Source organism: Pogona vitticeps, chromosome 1 (assembly GCF_051106095.1).
Source record: "Pogona vitticeps strain Pit_001003342236 chromosome 1, PviZW2.1, whole genome shotgun sequence".
In the NCBI taxonomy this organism is placed as follows: Eukaryota; Metazoa; Chordata; class Lepidosauria; order Squamata; family Agamidae; genus Pogona; species Pogona vitticeps.
In genome coordinates, this window is record NC_135783.1 from 321,082,829 (window position 1) to 321,105,666 (window position 22,838).

At 44.0% G+C, this 22,838-nt stretch overlaps 1 protein-coding gene across 1 annotated transcript in view; it reads left to right on the top strand.

Moving 5' to 3' along the window:
• LRRC74A (leucine rich repeat containing 74A) overlaps positions 1-13,401 on the top strand; it is a 40,861-nt gene extending 27,460 nt beyond the window's left edge. Inside the window, exons 13-14 of the mRNA XM_020793920.3 lie at positions 4,185-4,270; positions 13,160-13,401. Of these exons, the coding sequence (XP_020649579.3) occupies positions 4,185-4,270; positions 13,160-13,223 (150 nt within the window). The 3' untranslated portion in view covers positions 13,224-13,401. The remainder of the gene's footprint in view (positions 1-4,184; positions 4,271-13,159) is intronic.
• Positions 13,402-22,838: the final 9,437 nt, after the last annotated feature.

Below are 22,838 nucleotides of genomic sequence, written 5' to 3' on the forward strand. Positions count from 1 at the left end.
GGGGCTTACAATAATTTGAATACAATAAATAGATAAAACAATTAAAAGGCAATTATAAATACAGTGCTCTAAAAATTGCCATCAGGACCACACCTGATTATTTCAGTTAAAAACCTTCTGGAAAACAAAGGTTTTGACCTGGCTCTGAAAGGTCATCAGCATCGGCCCCAGACGAATCTCCCTCGGGATGGCGTTCCATAGTCTGGGGGCAGCTGCCAAAAAGACCCTTTCTATACAAGCCATCCCTCTTACTTCCTTGAGGGATGGCTCTTTCAGGAGCCATCTAGCCCCCTAGCTCGATCTTAATTGCTGGGTAGGTTCATATGGAAGGAGGTGGTCCTTCTATTTCTGCTGCTGCTGCTACTGCTACTGCTGCTGCTACTGCTACTGCTACTGCTACTATTACTATTACTACTATTACTACTATTACTACTATTACTACTATTACTATTACTACTACTACTACTACTACTACTACTAATACTAATACTAATACTAATAATAATAATAATAATAATAATAATAATAATAATAATACTAATACTAATACTACTAATACTAATACTAATACTAATACTAATACTAATACTACTACTACTACTACTACTACTACTACTACTACTACTACTACTACTACTAATAATAATAATAATAATAATAATAATAATAATAATAATAATAATAATAATAATAATAATAATAATAATAATAATAGACACTTTGAACATAACATACCAGACATAGTAGTAATCGAACAAAAGAAATGTCTGGATCATTGATAGCATAATTCCGGGGAATGCCAGAGTTGAAAATAAAGAATTGGAGAAACTAACAGAGACTTGGCAATCAAAACATCTTGCTTGTGGGTGAAACCCAATTCCCCGTAGTTACTGGGGCTTTGGGAACAATATCAAGAAATTTCACAGTATTATAAGAAATTGTAGATCTCTGAAATCAGAGTGACAAAAAATGGCAATACAGTATTAGGAACAGCTTACGTACTGTGCCGATATTTAACAGATACTTAGTTTTCTTTATTAAAACTTGTATCTGTTATATAGTACCAGTAAATGTTTTTATAGTTTTGCTTGACTGTGCCTGGTATTTTTTAATCATCATCATCATCCCCTCCATGGCACAGGCCTTGTTGAGGTGGAGGGGCTTGCATGCTTCAATGAGGTTGAGAGCTATGCTGAAGGGTCTCCCAAGTTAGACCAACCCAGAGAACCCAGAACAACTGTGTCCACCAACCATCAATTATGATGAGAGGAAATAAACAGAAATCCATACCGGATCTGTCACTGCCTGGGTCAACAAGAACCGTGTCAGATGCTGGAGCTCCTGGGCATCTGGTGACAAATAGGCTACAAGGCTCAGCAGACCCTGTTGAGGAACAGGCTGCTGCAAAGCTACTGGAACAACGTAAACGCAAAATTTGGACTCTCACCCAAAATTGAGAAATTCTGATATGTTATTATGAGGCAAACTCAACAGCCTGTGGTTTTCAAAATAGAATGATGGAAATTTGGAAAAGGAAACACCTAAGTAGTGACATAACTGAACAACGATTAATGAACCAGAAATGGTTTATCATCCGGAGTAAAGTGTTTTCAGAACTGGAATTGAAAAACTAGAAAAGCCATATTAGCCAGAGCACATAAAGACAAAGGCTCCCCAATTTGCACCAATTACAAAGTAAACCAGTAAGAGAATCTACTGAATGATGCAAATGTTGTCATCAGAAGAAATCTCAATCAACACGCTAAAGGAAACAAACCAGCTCATGGATAGCATAGCTACCATAATAACTATGGAACTTGGTTACAAGTTGCAAAAGCCCCAGAAAACTCATGGTACCCCAAAATGGAAAATTTGGCTGAAAAGTAAAATTAATAAATTATGTGCATTAGCAACACTTGAAAGATTCAAAACTTAAAAATGAAAAAGAAAAAGCCAGACTATGCAAAATTTGTGACCTAGAAAGGAAAACAATTGTTGAAACTATGGAAGAATTAAAACAGTGGGTAACAGCTGCAGCAAATAAAATGGAAAGATATGATGAATGCTCGAAATAATATAGAGAAAACACGCAATTTCTAAATAACCAATGATTTTTCTATATATCACTAGGAGAAATTGCAGAGCAAAAGAAATTAGGCCCATATAAAGATGATGCTCTAAAATTTTGGAAAGAAATGTAGGAAAGCCCAACTGGACATAAGAAAAAACGCCTAATGAATTAAAGACATTTGTAAAGAAACTCAAGGAAGACAAATGGATGATATTGTACTAACAATTTAAATGATTAAGAGGCAAGTAAAGGCTGTGAAAAATTGGAGTGCACCTGGTCCAGATGAGCTGCATGGGTTCTGGATAAAGCATGTAACAAGTGTCCATCAACATATAGCAGTGCAATTTAACCACTTACTTCAAAATTCTACAACTGATGACTGGATGACAACAGGCTGCACATTTCTGATAATAAAAGACAACCAAAAGGGCAATGAACCCAGTAATTATCGGCCAATTACATGCCTTCCAACAATGTTCAAGCTCCTCACAGGAGTACTGGCAAGATCAATATATAATTACTTAACTGAAAACTCTCTTTACCCAACTGAACAGAAGGTAAAGGTAAAGGTTCCCCTTGACATTTTTAGTCCAGTCGTGTCCGACTCTAGGGGGCGGTGCTCATCCCATTTTTCAAGCCATAGAGCCAGCGCTTGTCTGAAGACAGTTTCCGTTGTCACATGGCCAGCATGACTAAGGAATGCCATTTTACCTTCCCACCGAGGTGGTACCTATTTATCTACTCGCATTTACATGCTTTCGAACTGCTAGGTTGGCGAGGAGCTGGGACAAAGCGACGGGAGCTCACTCCGTTGCGTGGATTCGATCTTACGACTGCTGGTCTTCTGACCTGCAGCACAGGCTTCTGCGGTTTAGCCTGCAGCGCCACCACGTCCCCTATACCCAACTGAACAGAAAGGGAACATTAAAAAGTCAAGAGGTACAAAAGTCCAGCTTCTTACTGATGAAATTATCCTGAAGAATGCAAAAAGATGAAAAACAAACCTTAACATGGCCTTGATAGACTATAAAAAGCATTTGACTCATTGCCACACAGCTGGATTAACATCTGCCTAAAAATGTGTGGGATTAATGAACACATTCAGAAGTTCCTCAAGAAAAACATGGAAAAATGGGAAACTGTCTTAATGGCCCATAGTGAAGAAATGGGGGAAGTTAGCATCAAATATTTCAGGAGGACCCCTTATCACATCTTCTGTTTAACATCTTACTAATTGCCATGTCAGTAATTTTAAACAAAACTGGATTGGGCTACCATATTTCACAACAAGCAGGAAAAATCCCTTCTTATATATGGATGACTTAAAACTATATGCAAAAAGTTCCATGGAGGTAGAAACACTGCTAAACACAGTGCAAATATTTAGCGAAGATATCCAAATGATATTTGGAATTGACAAATGTGACTCAAAACGAATTTGAAGAATTGGATCGCAAAACACGGAAACTGATAAACATGCATCACATACTACATCCCAAAAGTGATGTGGACAGATTATATTTACCACAAAAAAATTAGAGTCCATGGATTACTGCAAATACAGCATGTAGTAGAGGAGGAAAAAATAAACCTAAATAATTATATCAGCCCAAACAGAGAAAAATTACTTAAGGCAGTGAAAAGCCTCTGGGTAGAGTGGACGGCATATAAATTAAATAAATAAATAAATAAAATGGAGAATATTTTAAAAACAACAGAAACCAAAGCTCAATATAAGAAACAATTTGAAAATAAATTAAACAGCCGGAAAAATAAGTCACTACATGGACAACACCTGAGAAATATTGATGGAAAGCATGATCATAATTCAACATGGGCATGGCTAAAACCAGGGACCCTAAAGAAAGAAACTGAAGGCTTGATTTTTGCTGCAAAACCAATGTGATGAAAGCTAAAATCCAAGAAATTAGTGCTAACAGATATTTAACAAATACTTTGGTTTTTAGTTAAAACTTGTACAGGTATCTGTTATATAATACCAGTCTGTGTTTTTATAATTTTGATTGATTGCGCCTGGTGTTTTTGAATAACAACAATGATAGTAATAACAGCAACATTTCTACATGCAGTAATGTTACTCTTATGTCTCTAGCAATCAAAGATCCCCCTGGACCGGCAGCAGATCTCAGAACTTGTACGGAAACTGGACCAGGCTAGAACAGGTTATGTGGACTACAGGTAAGGATTACAGCTGTTTCTATAATGCATTATATTAAGCTGTTTTACCTGCTTACCCACTTTTCTGCTTATGAATTCAGTTATTCAGTTCACAGATATATAAAATGTATTTATTTGTTTTTTATGGACATATTTATTCAGTGTTATATACATAAAATATTTCAGAAATCCTTTTACTTAAAAAAGCAGACATCAGAAAAATTATTTAATAAAGTGGCAAAGACAAGCTATTAGAAAATTCCTTTTTGAACACTAGTTCTCTCCTCTCAGGGCATGACAGCTTTCACATAGACCTCTAATTTAGAGAAAGAGAGGGCACCTTAGCGGCAATACATGGACCCAGAAAGTAGATTGCTCACTCTGTCATCCTTCACTTCCTCTGTTGCATGCCAAGAGGGCCCCTAGGTAGGCCTTTGATAGAAATTGGATACCAGGGAGGTCATCTGTTCTCTTTCTTGACTTCCAATTATAAATATTCAAGAGACGACTCCGGATCTGAAAATCTGTCAATTCCATTTTCACTCCATTTCTCAACATTCCTCTAACCTTCTCCTCCTGTCCAAGTTCTGTGTCTGGTTGCAAGGCTTCTTTTTCCCTTCCTGCACGGAACCATCTGTGTGCATCTAATGTTTGCACTTTAATGTGTTTTTCTTAAATGGGCACATTTTTTTCTTGATGTATGCACTTTTACTTCCTTTTTTTGTTGTTTAAAGTTTGTGTGGATTTTTCAGATATGTGCATTTTTAATTGTAAGTATACATTTCTGCAAAGAATCTGTTGCTTGTATTTCTTCCTGATGTCAGGATATGAAAAATATGCATACATTTTGATAAAAGTCTTGCAGGCCATTACCTAGATAATTTGCTTTAAAATCCTGGTTATTGTGAGTTAGTTTTTCATCCGTAGAACTAATATTAGCCAGATACAAGAAGTTCTTTAGCCAGGCTACAGAGCCACATGCTCCCATTTAAATACTCAATATTTCTCACATTATACAAACCTCCTCTAAAAGGGTTACAAACCAGCCACTTTAATGTCCTTTTTCTGTACAGGTGTATCATATTTTGTGTATTGTACAGTCCCAGACATAGTAGGTACTATCTGCTTTAATATCTTCTTTAGTAAAGGAGATTGAGGTGGTATATAACACCTCTCTTTGAAGTAGATTTATAATTGATTATTTATTACATTAATTAATTAATTAATTAATTAATCAATCATATTAACTTATTCAGAAGTATAGTCCATTTTATCCTAAAGTCTTTTGATAGATTGCTGTAATGGGACATTTTGCTCCCATGTGAGGGGATGCACCTATTTCTTTGAAAAAGTGGATCATGAAGGATACCCCGTGTCATCCATTATGTTCAATGAAAGTAAAAACCAGCTAATAGCCCAACCAAGAAACATCTTTAATACAAAAACTGTATACTGTACTCAGTAGGGCAAGGGTTCTTCATCGTGGTCTTCTGTGAATGCACACAAAGGGTTAATCCAGTGCCAGCGTTGGTCCTCTCGGAACATTCTCGAGCTACAATAAAAAAGTAACAAGTGTAAGGCTGCCTGTATTGCGCATGCTCCGCCCACCCTAGCCTCAGTTCCATTTTTCCGCCTAGCGATTTGGAACCTCTCCTTCGAGCTCCGTATTTGTTCTATTTGTTAAAATTCGTGGTTTTTGACCCGGACTGGACTTTGGATTGTTGATTCGTTATTGCCCTGGACACGGACTGTTTTTTGGACTTTGTTTCGGATTCTCCTTAGCTAATTCGGCTGCCTCGGTTTTTCCCCGCCTTTTTTCCACTCTACCTACGGCTGGCTTATGCCTTCAGGCCCCTTCAGCCGCTGCGTGGTCTGCTCTAGGAAGATCCCACATCAAGACCCGCATGACCGCTGTCTTTTTTGTTTTGGCGCAGCCCACCTCACCACGTCTTGCAGACATTGCAAGACTTTTACTAAGGCAGCGCTAAAGGCGAGACAGCAGCGTCTAAATTACCATCTGTGGGAGTCGACCCTGTCAGCCACCAGACCTTCGGATTCTGAGATGGTTTCCCCTTCAGCTACCCCCTGGTCTGAGGCTAACATCTCCCCTCAGCCGGGTCCATCGAAGCCCTCATCCAAACAATCTAAAGCAGCCCCGGTTAAGAGGTCGGCTGCTAAAACAAAAATGGACGTGGCTTCGAAATCTGCAAAGCCCGGTAAGACAAAACCACCTAATAAGGCTAAGGACCCTGCGATTCAACTCCCTCCTGTTTCTGAGTCCCTGCCATCTCCCATCCTGGAGGATTCGTCGAGGGATAAGGGATACTTGTCGGAGACAGCACCTTCTCTGCCTCCTCGACAAGTCCAGCCGGTTTTGCCATTGGGCATTCCCTCTCCATCTCCGAGTCGACTCGTAGGCGTCACTACGGGCTTGACTTCAGCCCCGCAGAGCCCATCCATTCATGGGCAGGGGTCTCCGGCTCCGTCGACCTCGACGTCTTATTTGAGGTCGAGATCACCGCGCGGGAAGCGCGCTTCGAAAAGGAAGCATGCATCACCGACCCGACATCGTAGCAAGCATCGTCGGCAAAGGCGCTCCCCGTCCTCCTCCAACTCAGAGACGTCGCATTGAGGCCGACGTCATCGATGTTGACATCGCCGTTCTTCAACTAGTTCTTCCTCGACATCGACTGATCGACAACGTCGACACAAGCGCACCAAATACATCTATGTCTCGTCGTCGTCCGAGTCATCTCTGCCACGTCATCGACGTCGGCGTCGACGACTCGAGACCGGAAAACCAGACGACCCTCGACCTCGACAAGCTCCGGTGCCTATACCTGCAATTCCTGCCACTGCCCCTTTAACATTACCGCACCCTTCGACCTCAACGGCACCTTCGACGTCAGCGGCAGTGGTCCCCATTGAAAAGTCATCGCGCAAGAGGAAAAGGGATGTTTTCTCATCAGATCCCGATGAGGTTTCTTCAGTCCTGTCATCTAATTCTGACCAAGATTTGCCCGCCCAGCCTAGCCAGGGCGCGCTCCAGGAGGGAGAGACAGTGGGGTCTGACATAGGCGACGCCAATGTGTCTTCACCCTCCGAGGACTTCTTGTCCTATTCTCAAATGTTGTCTCGCTTGGCTAAAATTCTAAAGTTCGAGGTCGATCAACCTACTCCTGCCAGTGAGGATCTAATTTTCGGGGATATTAACCAGGAACGGTCTGCTCCCCCTAGTTTAACCTTCGTTCCTGTCATCATGGACATTATCAAGGAATATTGGGCACAAGCGTCTGACACACCTTCTTTGCCTCGCAGGACAGAGAACTTTTATCGAGTGCACGGTGCGGATACCAAGTTCTTACTTAAACATCCGATCCCTAATTCGCTCATTGTTGAGACCAGTTGCACAAAGCCCACTGGGAAGTCTCATGTCACTCCTACCAATAAGGAGGGCAAGAAGTTGGAGATCATTGGTCATAAGATCTATTCCTTGGTCGCTTTCCTCCTGAAGCTAATTAATTACCAAACTGCTTTAGGAGCATACCAGAAGCAGCTTTGGCTAAAGATCTTGCCTGGCCTCAAGCTCATTCCACAAGAAGTCAGGCAGACTTTCCTTAATTTTTACGAGGAGGCCCAGACTGTTTCAAAGCATCAAAGGCTCTCAACCAGGCATACTACTGAAGCTGCTGCTAGAATCCTCATGTCTGCCATTACTATCCGCAGGCATGCTTGGCTGCGGGCTGCTGACAGACTCGATGATGTCAAGTCCAAGGTAGAAAGCCTTTCCTTTGATGCCACCGGTTTGTTTAATGACAAGACCAATACTCATCTGGAAGAGCTACACAAGGCCAAGAAAACGGCCAAGTCCTATTCCGTTCAACCTCGTTATGGCAGGTTTCGGTGGCGTAGGTCCTACGCCCAATACCAACAATCATTCCAGCAGTCTAGATCCTTCAAGAACTTACCTCAACAGAGATCTTCCCGGGCGTCTTCTTCCACTCCTAGTTATAGATCCCAGCTTTCACAACGCCGGCAGTCTTTCAAAGCACCTGCCAAGAAACCCAGGCGTTATCTTTGACTTGCCCAGCAACGACTTATCAGACTCAAACGTTACAAGACTTCTACCCTTTCTCTCAAATTGGCACGCCATCACAAGCGACTCGTGGGTCTTGCACATCATCGAGCACGGCTACAAGCTGGAATTTATCGAGTTACCTCCGCTAGGGTATACATGTCACACCTCTTTCAACACTGCCTTAGAGGATGAAATTTCGTCACTCTTACAAAAACATGCCATTCAGCTCGTACCCATGAAGACCTAAAAAGAGGCTTCTACTCCAGATATTTCGCCGTGTCAAAGAAAGGAGGTGGCATAAGACCCATACTAGATCTAAGACTGCTGAATACTTACCTTCGTCCTCAACGTTTTCGCATGGTGACACTGGAGTCAATCTTGCCCCGACTCAAGCTCAGATCCCTTCAGTCATGGTTTCTCACTTTGTTCGACCCCAGGGCAGACAGTCAACGCAAGCGTCTTCGGGTGACCCCGGAGCTTGCCAACCAGCTACAGTGGTGGGCACATTCTCCGAATCTGGCCATAGGCAGACCCTTCAATCCTCTGCGGTTAACGGCACAGGTGACTACAGATGCCAGTCCAACCGGCTGGGGTGCTCACTGTGGCCACCACTCAGTACATGCTCTCTGGTCTGCTCAGGAAGCCACCTTGCACATAAATCACTTAGAGATGCTTGCCGTCATAAAGGCTCTGAGAGCGTTTCTTCCCATGGTACGTGGTCGTGGTGTTCAGCTAATAACGGACAACACCACGACCATGTATTACGTGAACAAACAAGGAGGGACTCACTCTCAATCGCTGCTATACCTCACGGTTCATCTCTGGGAGTGGTGCCGCCTACATCACATATTCCCCGTGGCTATACTGTACATGTTTCAACGACGGAGAACACCCTTGCGGATCATCTCAGTCGTCTTCCTTACCAAACACACGAGTGGGAACTCAACCCTCAGATGTTCCAGGAACTGTGTTACCTATGGGGCACCCCCACAGTGGACCTTTTTGCATCTCATCTGAACACCAAGTGCACAGCTTATGCGTCCAGAGCGGGACGAGGCGTCAGTTCCTTAGGAGACGCATTCATGATTCGTTGGAATCAGAAACTGCAATACCTGTTTCTTCCTCTTCCTTTGATTCAGAGAGCCATTGTGAAGTTGCGCCAATCGAAGGCCAGCGCAATTTTCATAGCCCCTTATTGGCCACGTCAGGCGTGGTTCCCCACATTGATGCACATGGCCTCGGAGTTCAGGAAGTTGCCCTCGATACCGGATCTTTTGACTCAGGATGCAGGCTCTGTCTTTCATCCGGATGTAGAGACTCTTCAACTAACCGCGTGGAGGATCTCCCAGAGATTAAGGAGGTCTTAGAAAGATCCAAGAAGCCGTCTACCATTTTGTTATAGAAGAATAAATGGAAAAGTTTCGTCAAGTTTACAGATTCCAGGGGTCTAGCTCCTTCCCCTGTTTCTCTTTCTACGTTGTTGTTGTATTTGCGTTACTTGTATGACTTTGGGTTGTCGTTATCTACTATTAAGGTCTATCTAGCTGCCGTCATCTCCTTCCAACCGAAGGACTCTGCCTCGTCTCGTCTCTTCTCCCATTCCACGGTCAAGGCCTTCCTGAAAGGACTCACTAACTTGAGGCCTCCAGTTAAACCACCAATCCCACAGTGGTCCCTTCAGTTGGTCTTGCACTCACTCTCACGACCACCATTCGAACCAATGGCTACCTGCGACCTCAAGTTGTTATCATTCAAGAGCCTCTTTTTGATAGCAATCACTTCAGCCAGGAGGGTTAGCGAACTGGCAGCTCTTTGTTCTGACCAGCCATTCTTACAGTTCTTTAAAGACAAGGTTTAATTATATCCAGATGTCTCCTTTCTTCCTAAAGTGGTGTCCGAATTCCACCTGAATCAGCCCCTCTCTCTCCCTGTTTTGTTTCTTCAACCTACTACAGATGTTGAGCGCATGCTCCATACTTTGGATGTAAAAAGGGCACTGGCCTTTTATGTGTCCCGGACAAGTGAATTTAGAACTTCTACCCAGCTTTTTGTTTGTCATTCTGGTCACAAAAAGGGTTCTCTAGCATTGCGTTCTACATTGTCAAAGTGGATTGTTGGCACTATCACTTTGGCTTATGAACTCCAACACAGATCTCCCCCACTAGGTTGCCTCTTCTACTGCCCTGATGCGAGGTGTCGACATACCGGACATCTGCAGATCCGCCACGTGGTCCAATGTGTCAACTTTTGTTACCCACTACAGGCTGGATCTCAGGGCCAGACAGGAAACAACATTTGGAAGGGCGGTGCTGACGTCTGTCCTACAGTGACATCCCACCATCCGGTGAGTAAGCTTGCTAATCACCCTTTGTGTGCATTCACAGAAGACCACGATGAAGAAAGAGAGGTTACTTACCTGTAACCATGGCTCTTCGAGTGGTCATTCTGTGAATTCACACAATCCCACCCGGCCTCCCCTCTATCTGTCACTGGTAGTGTCTCTGGATTGATTTGACGTTTGTGGCGGATAAATGGAACTGAGGCTAGGGTGGGCGGAGCATGCACAATACAGGCAGCCTTACACTTGTTACTTTTTTATTGTAGCTTGAGAATGTTTATTTATTTATTCATTTATTTTTGGACTTATATACTGCCCCATAGCGCTACAAGCACTCTCCGGGCGGTTTACAATTTTAATTATACAGGCTACACATTGCCCCCCCAGCAAGCTGGGTACTCATTTTACCGACCTCGGAAGGATGGAAGGCTGAGTCAACCTTGAGCCGGCTACCTGGGATTTGAACCCCAGGTCGTGAGCACAGTTTTGGCTGCAGTACAGTGTTTTAACCACTGCGCCACGAGGCGCCGAGAGGACCAACGGTGGCGCTGGATTAACCCTTTGTGTGAACTCACAGAATGACCACTCGAAGAACCATGGTTACAGGTAAGTAACCTCTCTTTTTGCCACTTCCAGTGCAGTCTTTATTTGTCCATAAGTGATAATTGTTCACAACTAGAAAAAGAAAGGGAATTGCTCAAAAACAGGAAGTCAAACTCACCAAGCCTAATGGCCAAAGCATTTCAAAAGAAGGGCTTATATAGGGCCAACATAATTTTTCTAATGTCTTTATCCATGTAGTGCAGGCTCTTAAATTGTCTCAGGCAGCAACTACACTACACTTGATTTGCAGCTTGTTGTTGTTGTTTAGTTGTTCAGTCGTGTCTGACCCTTTGTGACCCCATGGATCAAAGCACGCCAGGCCCTCCTGTCTTCCACTGCCTCCCGGAGTTGGGTCAAATTCATGTTGGTAGCTGTGGTGACACTGTTCAACCACCTCGTTCTCTGTTGTCTCCTTCTCCTCTTGCCTTCACACTTTCCCAATATCAGGGTCTTTTCCAGGGAGTCTTCTCTTCTCATGAGATGGCCAAAGTATTGGAGCCTCAGCTTCAGGATCTGTCCTTCCAGTGAGCACTCAGGGTTGATTTCCTTTAGAATGGATAAGTTTGTTCTCCTTGCAGTTCAGGGGACTCTCAAGAGTCTCCTCCAGCACCACAATTCAAAAGCGTCAATTCTTCAGTGGTCAGCAGCTTGTATTATATCTGAAATTGCAATTGGTGCTCACTCAGGGGCTGCAGATTGATTCAGGAGTTCACCTTTCATACTGAATGCAATGCAAATCACATGCCAGGCCACAATCCCATTCTGGTCCTCCCTCTGAAGTTCCTTCATTCCTCTGGTCCCACCTCTCCTGATTCTTTTATGGTTTACTGTGAAGCTCCCTTCTCATTTAAAGCTTTATATTACTACATTTCCCCAAACACTTTTCTAAAAAAATGATAATATGGAAAGGTACTTCACAGTCAAAACATCAAAAGTCTGAGTAGTAATTTTGCAAAATACATCATAATTCACACGTCAGAATGATTCCTTAACAAGGATCACTACCTGCCTTTCCCATCCATTACTCCTTTTCCCTTACTTTAAAGTAATGCTTGCAGGGAAAGATGGCTGGCTGGCTATCTGAACCCATTGGAATCAAACTTGGGTTGTGAGCAGATGCTTCACTGCATTACTGCAGTTTAACCACTGTGCCATGAGGCTCCTTAAAGGTTACCTTTGGTGATTTTGGGGTGCATCTGACTGTGTGTCTGACTGACATTTTGTACTAGTTGCTAACCACAACATTGCCTTTAGTCAGCATCAATTTGTATTTACTTAGTTGAGATTTTACTGCTGCTGCTGACATTATCACCATTTCACATGCAAAGCTGTGCAACAGGATTTCAACCTATGTGCCATATGTGTTTGCTGTCTTGTTCAGACTGCTTTCAACCTAATGGCCAACATGTGTTGGTTTATAGCATGCAGCAAACCTGGTAGGAGAGAACATAGCTCAGCAAATACTTGAATGGATAAGATCCCAATTTCAATCTTCAGCATCTTCAGCTAGTGTAACGAAAAGCTTCCAGACCTCGAGAGAATGGGTTCTGATCAGTTTTGATAATGCCAGGCTAGATGGAGAAATGGTCTGGCTCATTATAACAAAGCATTCTATGCTGATAATATACATCGACAGTGGGAATTTTTGTGTATTTGTAGTTCTGATATCTCAAAAGTTCCAGGTGTGACAATGACAAAGATCCCTATAATTGTGGGTTTGAAAGCAACACCTGCAAACCCTCGAGACTTGGAAGGATTTGAAGCATTTCCCAAGGGCACTCATGTTCCTTGTGTTCTTTTCAGTTACCTAACATGAGGTAAATTGGGGGTGAAGGGAAGTCACAAAACATTTCTTAATTCTAATTTTTCCCCTCTTCATCTTTCAAATTAGTCATTTTAAAATTCAGGAACCAGAAGAGAAGCCTAAGGAGGAGAAGGAAGAGGAAGAGCAGTAAGCAGGTCCAGAAGTCAGGTCAGCTGGTGACAGATGGAAGGCAGAAAGTTAAGACAGTGCATGCCTGGGGGTGGGCTGCCGATGAGCCCTGGACCTAGAGAAGCTCTCTAGTAAATCAAAGTTCTTAATATAGAACAATAAAAAGTACTGCAACACTGGCTGATTTGTGTATCTCCAAAGAAGGAGCAAAAGGATCTAAAATCTTGTACTCGGGGGAAAAAGTATAATTTTCACCCACAGGCAGAACATTCGCTGCTGTTATATTATCATGTGGAATGACGTACATTTGATGAGTATCTATTAGCTATTCCCTTGATGTTACTAAAAGCACACAACATGATTCTCCCACTTGGGCTCCTGCCATTTTATGATCTCCCTTTCATTTTATTCATAATCATCTTCTAATATTCATGGGCAATGTCAGTCATGCTGTTGTAAAGTGACAGAATCAACTGCAGTTCTTTTCTGAAAGGATGCACATTTTGAAAGTAGATTTTAAAAAATCAGCTCTGGGCATAATGAATGGCACAACAACCTCCCCCAGTTCTGTGCCATCTTGCAGTTTCCTTACTTAAGCCTTCAGCAACAGTGTGCTTTCCTGCTATACAGCTGCAGTATGGGAACACTCCAAATTTTCAGTGTATAGCTTGTGTATTTATTCAGATGTAAGATGTGAATTTTTTTCAGGAGACTGAATACTACAGAATGTATATAGGATGGTGGTCTTAAATGTAAAGAGAGAACAAAGGAACTTGTTGATTCTCCCACCTGAATGTCTGTTCTTTTATGCATTTTCAATTGTGAAAACTGCATGGCATTAAAAGAAGTAGACAGTATCATGAGTAACCCCACTAAATACTGTATATGTACCATAGCAGTACTAAATTAAGCTTTATTAGTTAATCTGGTTGCTGAGGCCTGTATTTCTAAGGAACCCTGCTGTGGGAGGGGAAGTTGGTTCATTGTAAGGACATATGCATTTTCCTTAATGTCTAGTTTAGCCTTTAGTAGCCCTCCTCTTCACAGATATTGTACATGCCATACTAGTACGGTATCAAGAGATGAGGCCCACAGAAAATCAAGACTCTGAAAAACTCAAAGAAGCATCTTAAATAATGCAAAATATGTTTATTAAGAGGAAAAGCAAAAAGAACATACAACATGAGCATGTAAGAAAAAAAAAATCCCACCAGAATAGCTTGCTGACTCTGACATAAGTGGCAATAGAAATCACTTTGTTGGAGTTGGTTTCCATAGTTACAGATGAAGTTGCTGTTTTGTTAGTAGACCAGCTTCATACATGCAAGTATCAGAGCCCAGGTGAAGAGGACTGTGCTTATTTCAAACATTGCTGTTTAGCTTGCACCAGCCTGCTCCAAAACGGTTGTGTGGACAAGCCCTGTAGCTATTAATAACGCAACCTAACTCAAAAAATGCCCTAGCTGTAGGAGAAGGGGAACAGGGAGAAATTCCATTTTCCCAGCAGAACTGCCCTTGTGGCACAGAACCCCCTCCTGAGAACAAATGTCAATGATCTGATGGAGAGGTATATGCCAACAAAACTGCCCTGCCAGCCAAAGGGGCACAAAGCATGGGAGGAGGTGAATTATGTCAGACTTGGGCCTCTTCTCACCCAAGGATACAGACATGATGCCAGCACAAAATCAGGCCAAGATGTGGGTGGTCTTAAATGATTTCCAGCTTCCCTTGGCTGCAAGGGGGTTGGGTTTAGCACAGATCAGCTAGCCCTCAGTCATCCTGGCTAATCAGATTCCACTCTCAGTACCTTTCAAATAGGAAAAAGCCCACCCCTCTTTCAAGATGTAGCACCAAAAAAATGACAGTTATTCAGAACTGGAACTGGAGTTCTTCCTGCTTCTGGCTTCATTTTTTTCCACAATTTTATTTTATGTGCCCCTCAGAGGATTCCAGGGCAGAAAACCAGACTTTGGCCCTGCTGAAGTTGGTCCCCTCTGCTTCAACTGCTGGATAGCTCTGTGGTTTAGGTAGAGGTTGGGAGTTCAGTTCCCCATTGTGTTTCCTTGATGGGGACTGGACTCGATGATCCATAGGGCCCCTTCCAGCACTGCAGTTGTAAGATTATTAAATTACACACCAGCAAGTAATCACTTATAAAGACAGGAAGGGAGGGGGGACTCACCTCGGTCTACCTGGCTGTCTTTCTCTCTTGCTACAAAGATAGGTGCTGAAATTCCAATATTTTGAAACAAAAGGTCTCTTCATTTGCCAACTTAGAGCACAGGAATACCATCATTTCTAGGACTAATTGCTACAATGTATGGGGTGACACGTGGTACTGGCTCAGTTAGCTTTAAACAAATCTGTGGACAATGGTTCTATCAGTGATTATTTGTGAGCTAAATAGAACCTGCAGATTCAAGAGTAATAGGCCACTGTCTACCTGCTGTTGACGGAGCAACAGAGTCAAAAGACACACAGCATTTGACAGGTCCATGTGGGAGATGATATGTTGGACTTAATGGCTTTGGCATCTGATCCAGTGGGGCTGTTCTTGTATTCTTAAGTAGACCTCAAATAGTTTCTTTTCCAGGAGAAAAGAAATAGTTTCTTTTGTCCCTTCCTATTCCACTTCTGAGATTTAGTCCCTCCTGTTATTTGTTTGCATCATCAGTCCTACACATGAGACAAAACCTTCTATAGGATAGGACTGATTTTCTCCAGGTAAAGCAATAGGAATGCCTTAGGGGTAAAGCACCTGCTTTGTGCATAGAGGGATCCATATTTAGTCTTTGCCATCTTCAGGTGAGGCCATGACTTCCGCCTTAAACCCCAGACAGCTACTGCTAGTTAGCACTGACAGTGCAGGGATAAATGAACAATAGACAACAAACAGTTCTCTGTACAGTGGGGTCTTGACTTGAGAACTTAATCCGTATTGGAAGGCGGTTCTCAAGTCAAAAAGTTCTCAGGTCAAATCTGCATTTCCCATAGGAATGCATTGAAAACCATTTGATCCGTATCTGCTCTTTTCTGTCCATAGAAACTAATGGGAAGCTGCTATTCTGCCCTCGACCACTAGAGGGGGGTATTTTGTTTCTTTTTTTCTTAGGTCAAGAAAGGTTCAGGGAAGGCAGGGAAAATACAGTCCAGGCAGTACCAGGCAGTCTGAAGACTCCCAATCCACTCTCTAAACGCTGGGAGGAGTGAGGAAGCAGACAGGCACCCTTTTCACTGGCCAACAGTTAACGGAAAGTTCAAATTTTGCACTTTCCCTGCCTCCCACGTGGGTTTTTTTCAGTTCTTAACTCAAATCTAAGTATGTAAGTCAAGTCAATATTTTCCTATGAGAGTGGTTCTTAAGTCAAAAGGTTCTTAACTCAAGCCGTTCTTAAGTCAAGACCCCACTGTATTCCTAAATATGGGACAGTTTTGTTGCCTGGAAAAGGAGAACATTCAAAACATTATCACAAAAGTCAGACAACAGAAGAGTTCCATGCCATGGGGTGGCAGACCCTATACTGCTTCCAGACAATCTCATCATTATCATCACCATAACCATTATTATTTTACAAAGAGGATGTTTTGATAGATATGCCTTTTTTATCCGGAATATTCTGTTCATTTACTGTGTCTACCATTTGTCAAAACCTCTGTCTGTCCTTATCTACTTGCCTGCCAAAGTATCTATCTATCTAAGCTCTCTAACATGTTTATCCATCCTTGTAACCCACTCCCACAATTTGGTAGTAGTGACTCACTATTGGGAGGCCACAGCCCTAGTGGACAAAGCTGAATGATCTTGGACTACAGGCCTTCAGCTTCACAATGTTCTATTTGTCACCTGCCTATCCTCTCTCTGTTGCTTCACAGAGGCTTAGTGGATACACGGAACCAGATGGTACGTGACCAGCGACGTCAGTTAAAACTGGAGGAGTCACGGCAGAAGAAGGAGAAGCACAAGAATGAGCGTGTGCTGGAGACCTTCAAGAGTGCTGTGGAAGTGGTCACACCACACAGCTCTATAGTGATATCACCTAGCCAGAAATCAATGGCACAGACAGAGTATGAAAGCCCTCCTCCCATCCATTTCTCAACTACACCTGTGAGCTCATGGTATTGCCCAGCTACGACTGGTGTGTCCACCAGTAGCCAGCACTCACCTGGTCAAACCCCATCCTCCAACAACCCCATCTCCCAGAGTGAATCTGTCTCGAGGGGTATGCCAAACTCTGATCTGGAAATGAAGTTTTACTCTGAAGCCAACCTAAGTTTTTCAGAAGCAGCAGTTCACTCCCATTACAACATGGCAGCCTCAGCCCTAGAAACAGACTCCAATACTCAACAAAGTCTCATGGCTAAATCCTACAGGGTCATGTCTGTAGGGAGCAAAAATTTGACTCGGAGGCCTCATTACCAACTGACACAAGAGCATAACATTATTGTCTCAATGCAACAAAGACTCAGATTGAAAATTGCAAAGAAGAACAGATAACTAAGTCAAGAATTGCTGCAATGTCATTAGTAATTGAGTAGGAAATGTCCAAAGGTTACCCAGCCCAGGGTAAACCTGCTTGATTACAAGTTCCCAGAGTTGTTCTGCTGCACATAGGCATGACTTCCTTAACTAGCTACTAAAATCTCCAGATTTATTATCTAGGTGGGATGAAATTTTACCTAGCACATAAAGCTGTGTTAGGCAACAGTGGCCATCCAGATATTGTTGGACTACATCTCCCTCAAACATGCTGGTTTAAGGCTAATAGGAGTTGTAGTGAACAACCAACAGAATTCCTGCAGCTCGTATTCTTCACTTCTGACATCAAAAATAATGAGATTTTATTTTCACGTATGCAGTGTAGAAGGAAATGTAAAGTCATTGGCATCAAGCATAGGAGCAACCTTCTGTCCATGTTGCCAGTGAAACTGCAAGAGTTGACTGTGTAACCCCATTTATGTGAAATCTATCCAGACCCATGCAAATGGTTGGATATGTATCTCTTGAAATTGTTGAGATGTGTGGTATATCATTACACATGGCAAATTTCCTGTGACTAGCTTTGGCTCGCTCCTTCATGGATTGCTGCCTTGTCGTGGCGAAGGGGCTTGAGTAACTCAGAGAAGCTATGGGCTATGCCGTGCAGGGACACCCAAGACGGACAGGACATAGTGTACCGCCCACCCTGCTGCGTACCAACAGTCTCCCTGCCTGAGCTGACGGAGGCAGTCTCGGACCTGGTGTTGAGGACTCCCAGGCTGCTGGTGCTGGGGGACCTCAACATCCATGCTGAGGCTGCCTTGACTGGGGCAGCTCAGGACTTCATGGCCGCCATGACAACCATGGGGCTGTCTCAATGTGTCATCGGCCCGACACATGAGAAGGGCCACACCTTGGACCTGGTTTTCTCAACGGGACTGGAAGGTGGTGGTTTGGATGTGGAGGGGCTGGTCGTGACCCCATTGTCATGGTCAGACCACTTCCTGGTCAAGTTCAGTCTATTAGCGTCTTCTTCCCTCTGCAAGGGTGGGGGATCGATTAAGATGATCCGCCCCCGGAGACTAATGGATCCGGATGGATTCCTGAATGCTCTGGGGGAGTATCCGTCTGATATGGTTGGCGCTCCTGTCGAAGCTCAGGTCACCCTATGGAATAGGGAGATGACCCGGGCGGTTGACACGATTGCGCCTAAGCGCCCTCTCCCTGCTCGCCGAGCCCAGACAGCTCCCTGGTATACTTCTGAACTGCGGGCGATGAAGCAAGAGGGGAGACGGCTAGAGCGCAGGTGGAGGAAGTCCCGCTGGGAATCCGATCGAACACGACTTAGAGCCCATTATCGGGCCTATTTCGTGGCAATACGGCTGGCGAAACGGCAATATTTCTCCAGCCGTATTGCTTCCTCAGAATGTCGTCCAGCAGAGCTGTTTCGGGTGGTCCGGGATCTTCTTCAACCGGGAAACCCGGTGGAGGTCCCGGACTGCTCATCAGCTCGCTGTGATGAGTTTGCTATTCATTTTGAGGAAAAAATCGCTCAGATTCGCAGTGGGCTGGACTCCACTGTTACTGCAAAATCGGAAGATGTGTCCAGTGTGCTGTGCTTAGGTCAAACTTTAATGGATGAGTTTCAATTGTTGAGACCCGAGGATGTGGACAGGGTGCTTGGATCTGTCCGTTCTACCACCACGCCGCTCGACCCTTGCCCATCTTGGCTAATTGGAAGATCTGCCAGGGGGGTTCGCACTTGGGTCCAGGAGGCCGTGAACGCCTCTCTGAGAGAGGGAGTGGTCCCTACCGCCTTGAAAGAGGCGGTAATTCGACCACTCCTTAAAAAGCCTAACCTGGACCCAAGGCTGGTGGTTAACTACCGACCAGTGGCGAACCTCCCTTATTTGGGCAAGGTGTTGGAGCGGGTTGTGGCCGGGCAACTCCAGGCGCTGCTGGATGAAACGGATTTTCTGGATCCATTTCAATCGGGTTTCAGGCCGGGTTTTGGTACAGAGACAGCCTTGGTCGCCCTGTATGATGACCTTTGCCGGGAGAGAGACAGGGGGAGTGTGACCCTGTTGATACTCCTGGACCTCTCAGCGGCTTTCGACACCATCGACCATGGTGTCCTTCTGGATAGGCTGGCTGGGTTAGGAGTTGGGGGCACTGTTTTACGGTGGTTCCGCTCCTTCCTAGCTGACCGTATCCAGAGGGTGGTGCTGGGGGACAGTTGCTCTGCCCCATGGCATTTATGTCATGGGGTTCCTCAGGGCTCGATACTGTCCCCCATGCTGTTTAACATCTACATGAAACCGCTGGGAGAGGTCATCAGGAGGTTTGGGCTGAGGAGTCAGCAATATGCTGACGACACTCAGCTCTACCTCTCGTTTTCCACCAATCCAGGTGAGGCGGTTTCTGTGCTGAACTCGTGTCTGGACCTGATAATGGACTGGATGAGGGTTAATAAATTGAAACTCAATCCAGACAAGACGGAAGTGCTGTTAGTGGGTGCTTCGCCGGACAGGTTGGAGGGCCACTTCCCTGTCCTGAATGGGGTTACACTCCCCCTAAGGGACAGGGTCCGCAGCTTGGGGGTGCTCCTGGACCCCAGTCTAACACTGGAAGCCCAGGTGGACTCGGTGGCCAGGGGCGCCTTCCTCCAGCTGCGGAAACTATACCAGCTACGGCCCTACCTGGACGAGCGGAGTCTCATGACAGTTACACATGCACTGGTAACATCTCGTATTGATTATTGCAATGCGCTCTACGTGGGGCTGCCTTTGAAGACGGTCCGGCGACTGCAACTGGTCCAGAATCGAGCTGCGCGGCTGGTGAGTGGTGGGGCCGCCAGAGAGCACACCAAGCCGATTCTGTATAATTTACACTGGTTACCAGTTGCTGTCCGGGCCCAATTCAAAGTGCTTGTTTTGACATATAAAGCCCTAAACGGCTTGGGCCCTGGATACTTGAAGGACCGCCTCCTTCCATGTGAGCCTACCCGGCTTTTAAGATCTAGCCAGGGGGCCCTTTTGAAAGAGCCATCCCTCAAGGAGGTAAGAGGGATGGCTTGTAGACAAAGGGCCTTCTCGGCAGCTGCCCCCAGACTATGGAACGCCCTCCCAACTGAAATTCGCCTGGCGCCGACACTGATGATATTTCGGCGCCAGGTCAAAACCTTCCTGTTCCAGAAGGCTTTTAATTGAAATAACATTAACTGTGGGTCTTAATGATGGCAATTTTAATTGTATTTTTAAATTGTATTTTAATTGTATTTTAACTGTATTTTGATCATTTTATTTTATCGCATTGAATTTTAATTGTTGTAAGCCGCCCAGAGACCTTTGGGTAGAGTGGGCGGCATATAAATTAAATAAATAAATAAATAAAATAAATAAATAGTGGAGAGTTCCGACTAAACGCAATCCACCTGGAGTAGGAAATGGCAAGCCACTCCAGTATCTTTGCCAAGAACGCCCCATGATCAGAAACAAAAGGCTAAAAGATATGACGCTGGAAGATGGGCCCCTCAGGTCGGAAGGCGTCCAACATGCTACTGAGGAAGAGTGGAGGACAAGTACAAGTAGCTCCAGAGCTAATGAAGTGGTTGGGCCAAAGCCGAAAGGACGCTCAGCTGTGGACGTGCCTGGAAGTGAAAGGAAAATCCAATGCTGCAAAGAAAAATACTGCATAGGAACCTGGAATGTAAGATCTATGAACGTTGGGAAGCTGGAGGTGGTCAAACAGGAGATGGCAAGAATAAACATCGACATCCTGGGCATCAGTGAACTAAAATGGACAGGAATGGGCGAATTCAGCTCAGATGATTATCATATCTACTACTGTGGGCAAGAATCCCGTAGAAGGAATGGAGTAGCCCTCATAGTCAACAAAAGAGTGGGAAAAGCTGTAATGGGATACAATCTCAAAAATGATAGAATGATGTCAATACGAATCCAAGGCAGACCATTCAACATCACAATAATCCAAGTTTATGCACCAACCAGCATTGCTGAGGAGACTGAAATTGAACAATTCTATGAAGATTTACAACACCTTCTAGAACTGACACCAAAGAAAGATGTTCTTCTCATTCTAGGGGACTGGAATGCTAAAGTAGGGAGCCAAGAGATAAAAGGAACAACAGGGAAGTTTGGCCTTGGAGTTCAGAACGAAGCAGGACGAAGGCTAATAGAGTTTTGTCAAGAGAATAAGCTGGTCATCACAAACACTCTTTTCCAACAACACAAGAGGCGACTCTATACATGGAAATCACCAGATGGGCAATATCGAAATCAGATTGATTATATTCTCTGCAGCCAAAGATGGAGAAGCTCTATACAGTCAGCAAAAACAAGACCTGGAGCTGACTGCGGTTCTGATCATCAGCTTCTCATAGCAAAATTCAAGCTTAGACTGAAGAGATTAGGAAAAACCACTGGGCCACTCAGGTATAATCTAAACCAAATCCCTTATGAATACACAGTGGAAGTAAAGAACAGATTTAAGGAACTAGATTTGGTGGACAGAGTGCCTGAAGAACTTTGGATAGAGGCTCGTAACATTGTCCAGGAGGCAGCAACGAAAACCATCCCAAAGAAAAGGAAATGCAAGAAAGCAAAGTGGCTGTCCAACGAGGCCTTAGAAATAGCAGAGAGGAGAAGGGAAGCAAAATGCAAGGGAGATAGGGAAAGTTACAGAAACTTGAATGCAGACTTCCAAAGAATAGCAAGGAGAGACAAGAGGGCCTTCTTAAATGAACAATGCAAAGAAATAGAGGAAGATAACAGAAAAGGAAAGACCAGAGATCTGTTCAGGAAAATTGGACATATTAGAGGAACATTTTGCGCAAAGATGAACATGATAAAAGACAAAAATGGGAGGGACCTAACAGAAGCAGAAGACGTCAAGAAGAGGTGGCAAGAATACACAGAGGAATTATATGAGAAAGATTTGGATATCCCGGACAACCCAGACAATGTAGTTGCTGACCTTGAGCCAGACATCCTGGAGAGCGAAGTCAAGTGGGCCTTAGAAAGCCTGGCTAACAACAAGGCCAGTGGAGGTGATGGCATTCCAGTTGAACTATTTAAAATCTTGAAAGATGATGCTGTTAAGGTGCTACATTCAATATGCCAGCAAGTTTGGAAAACTCAA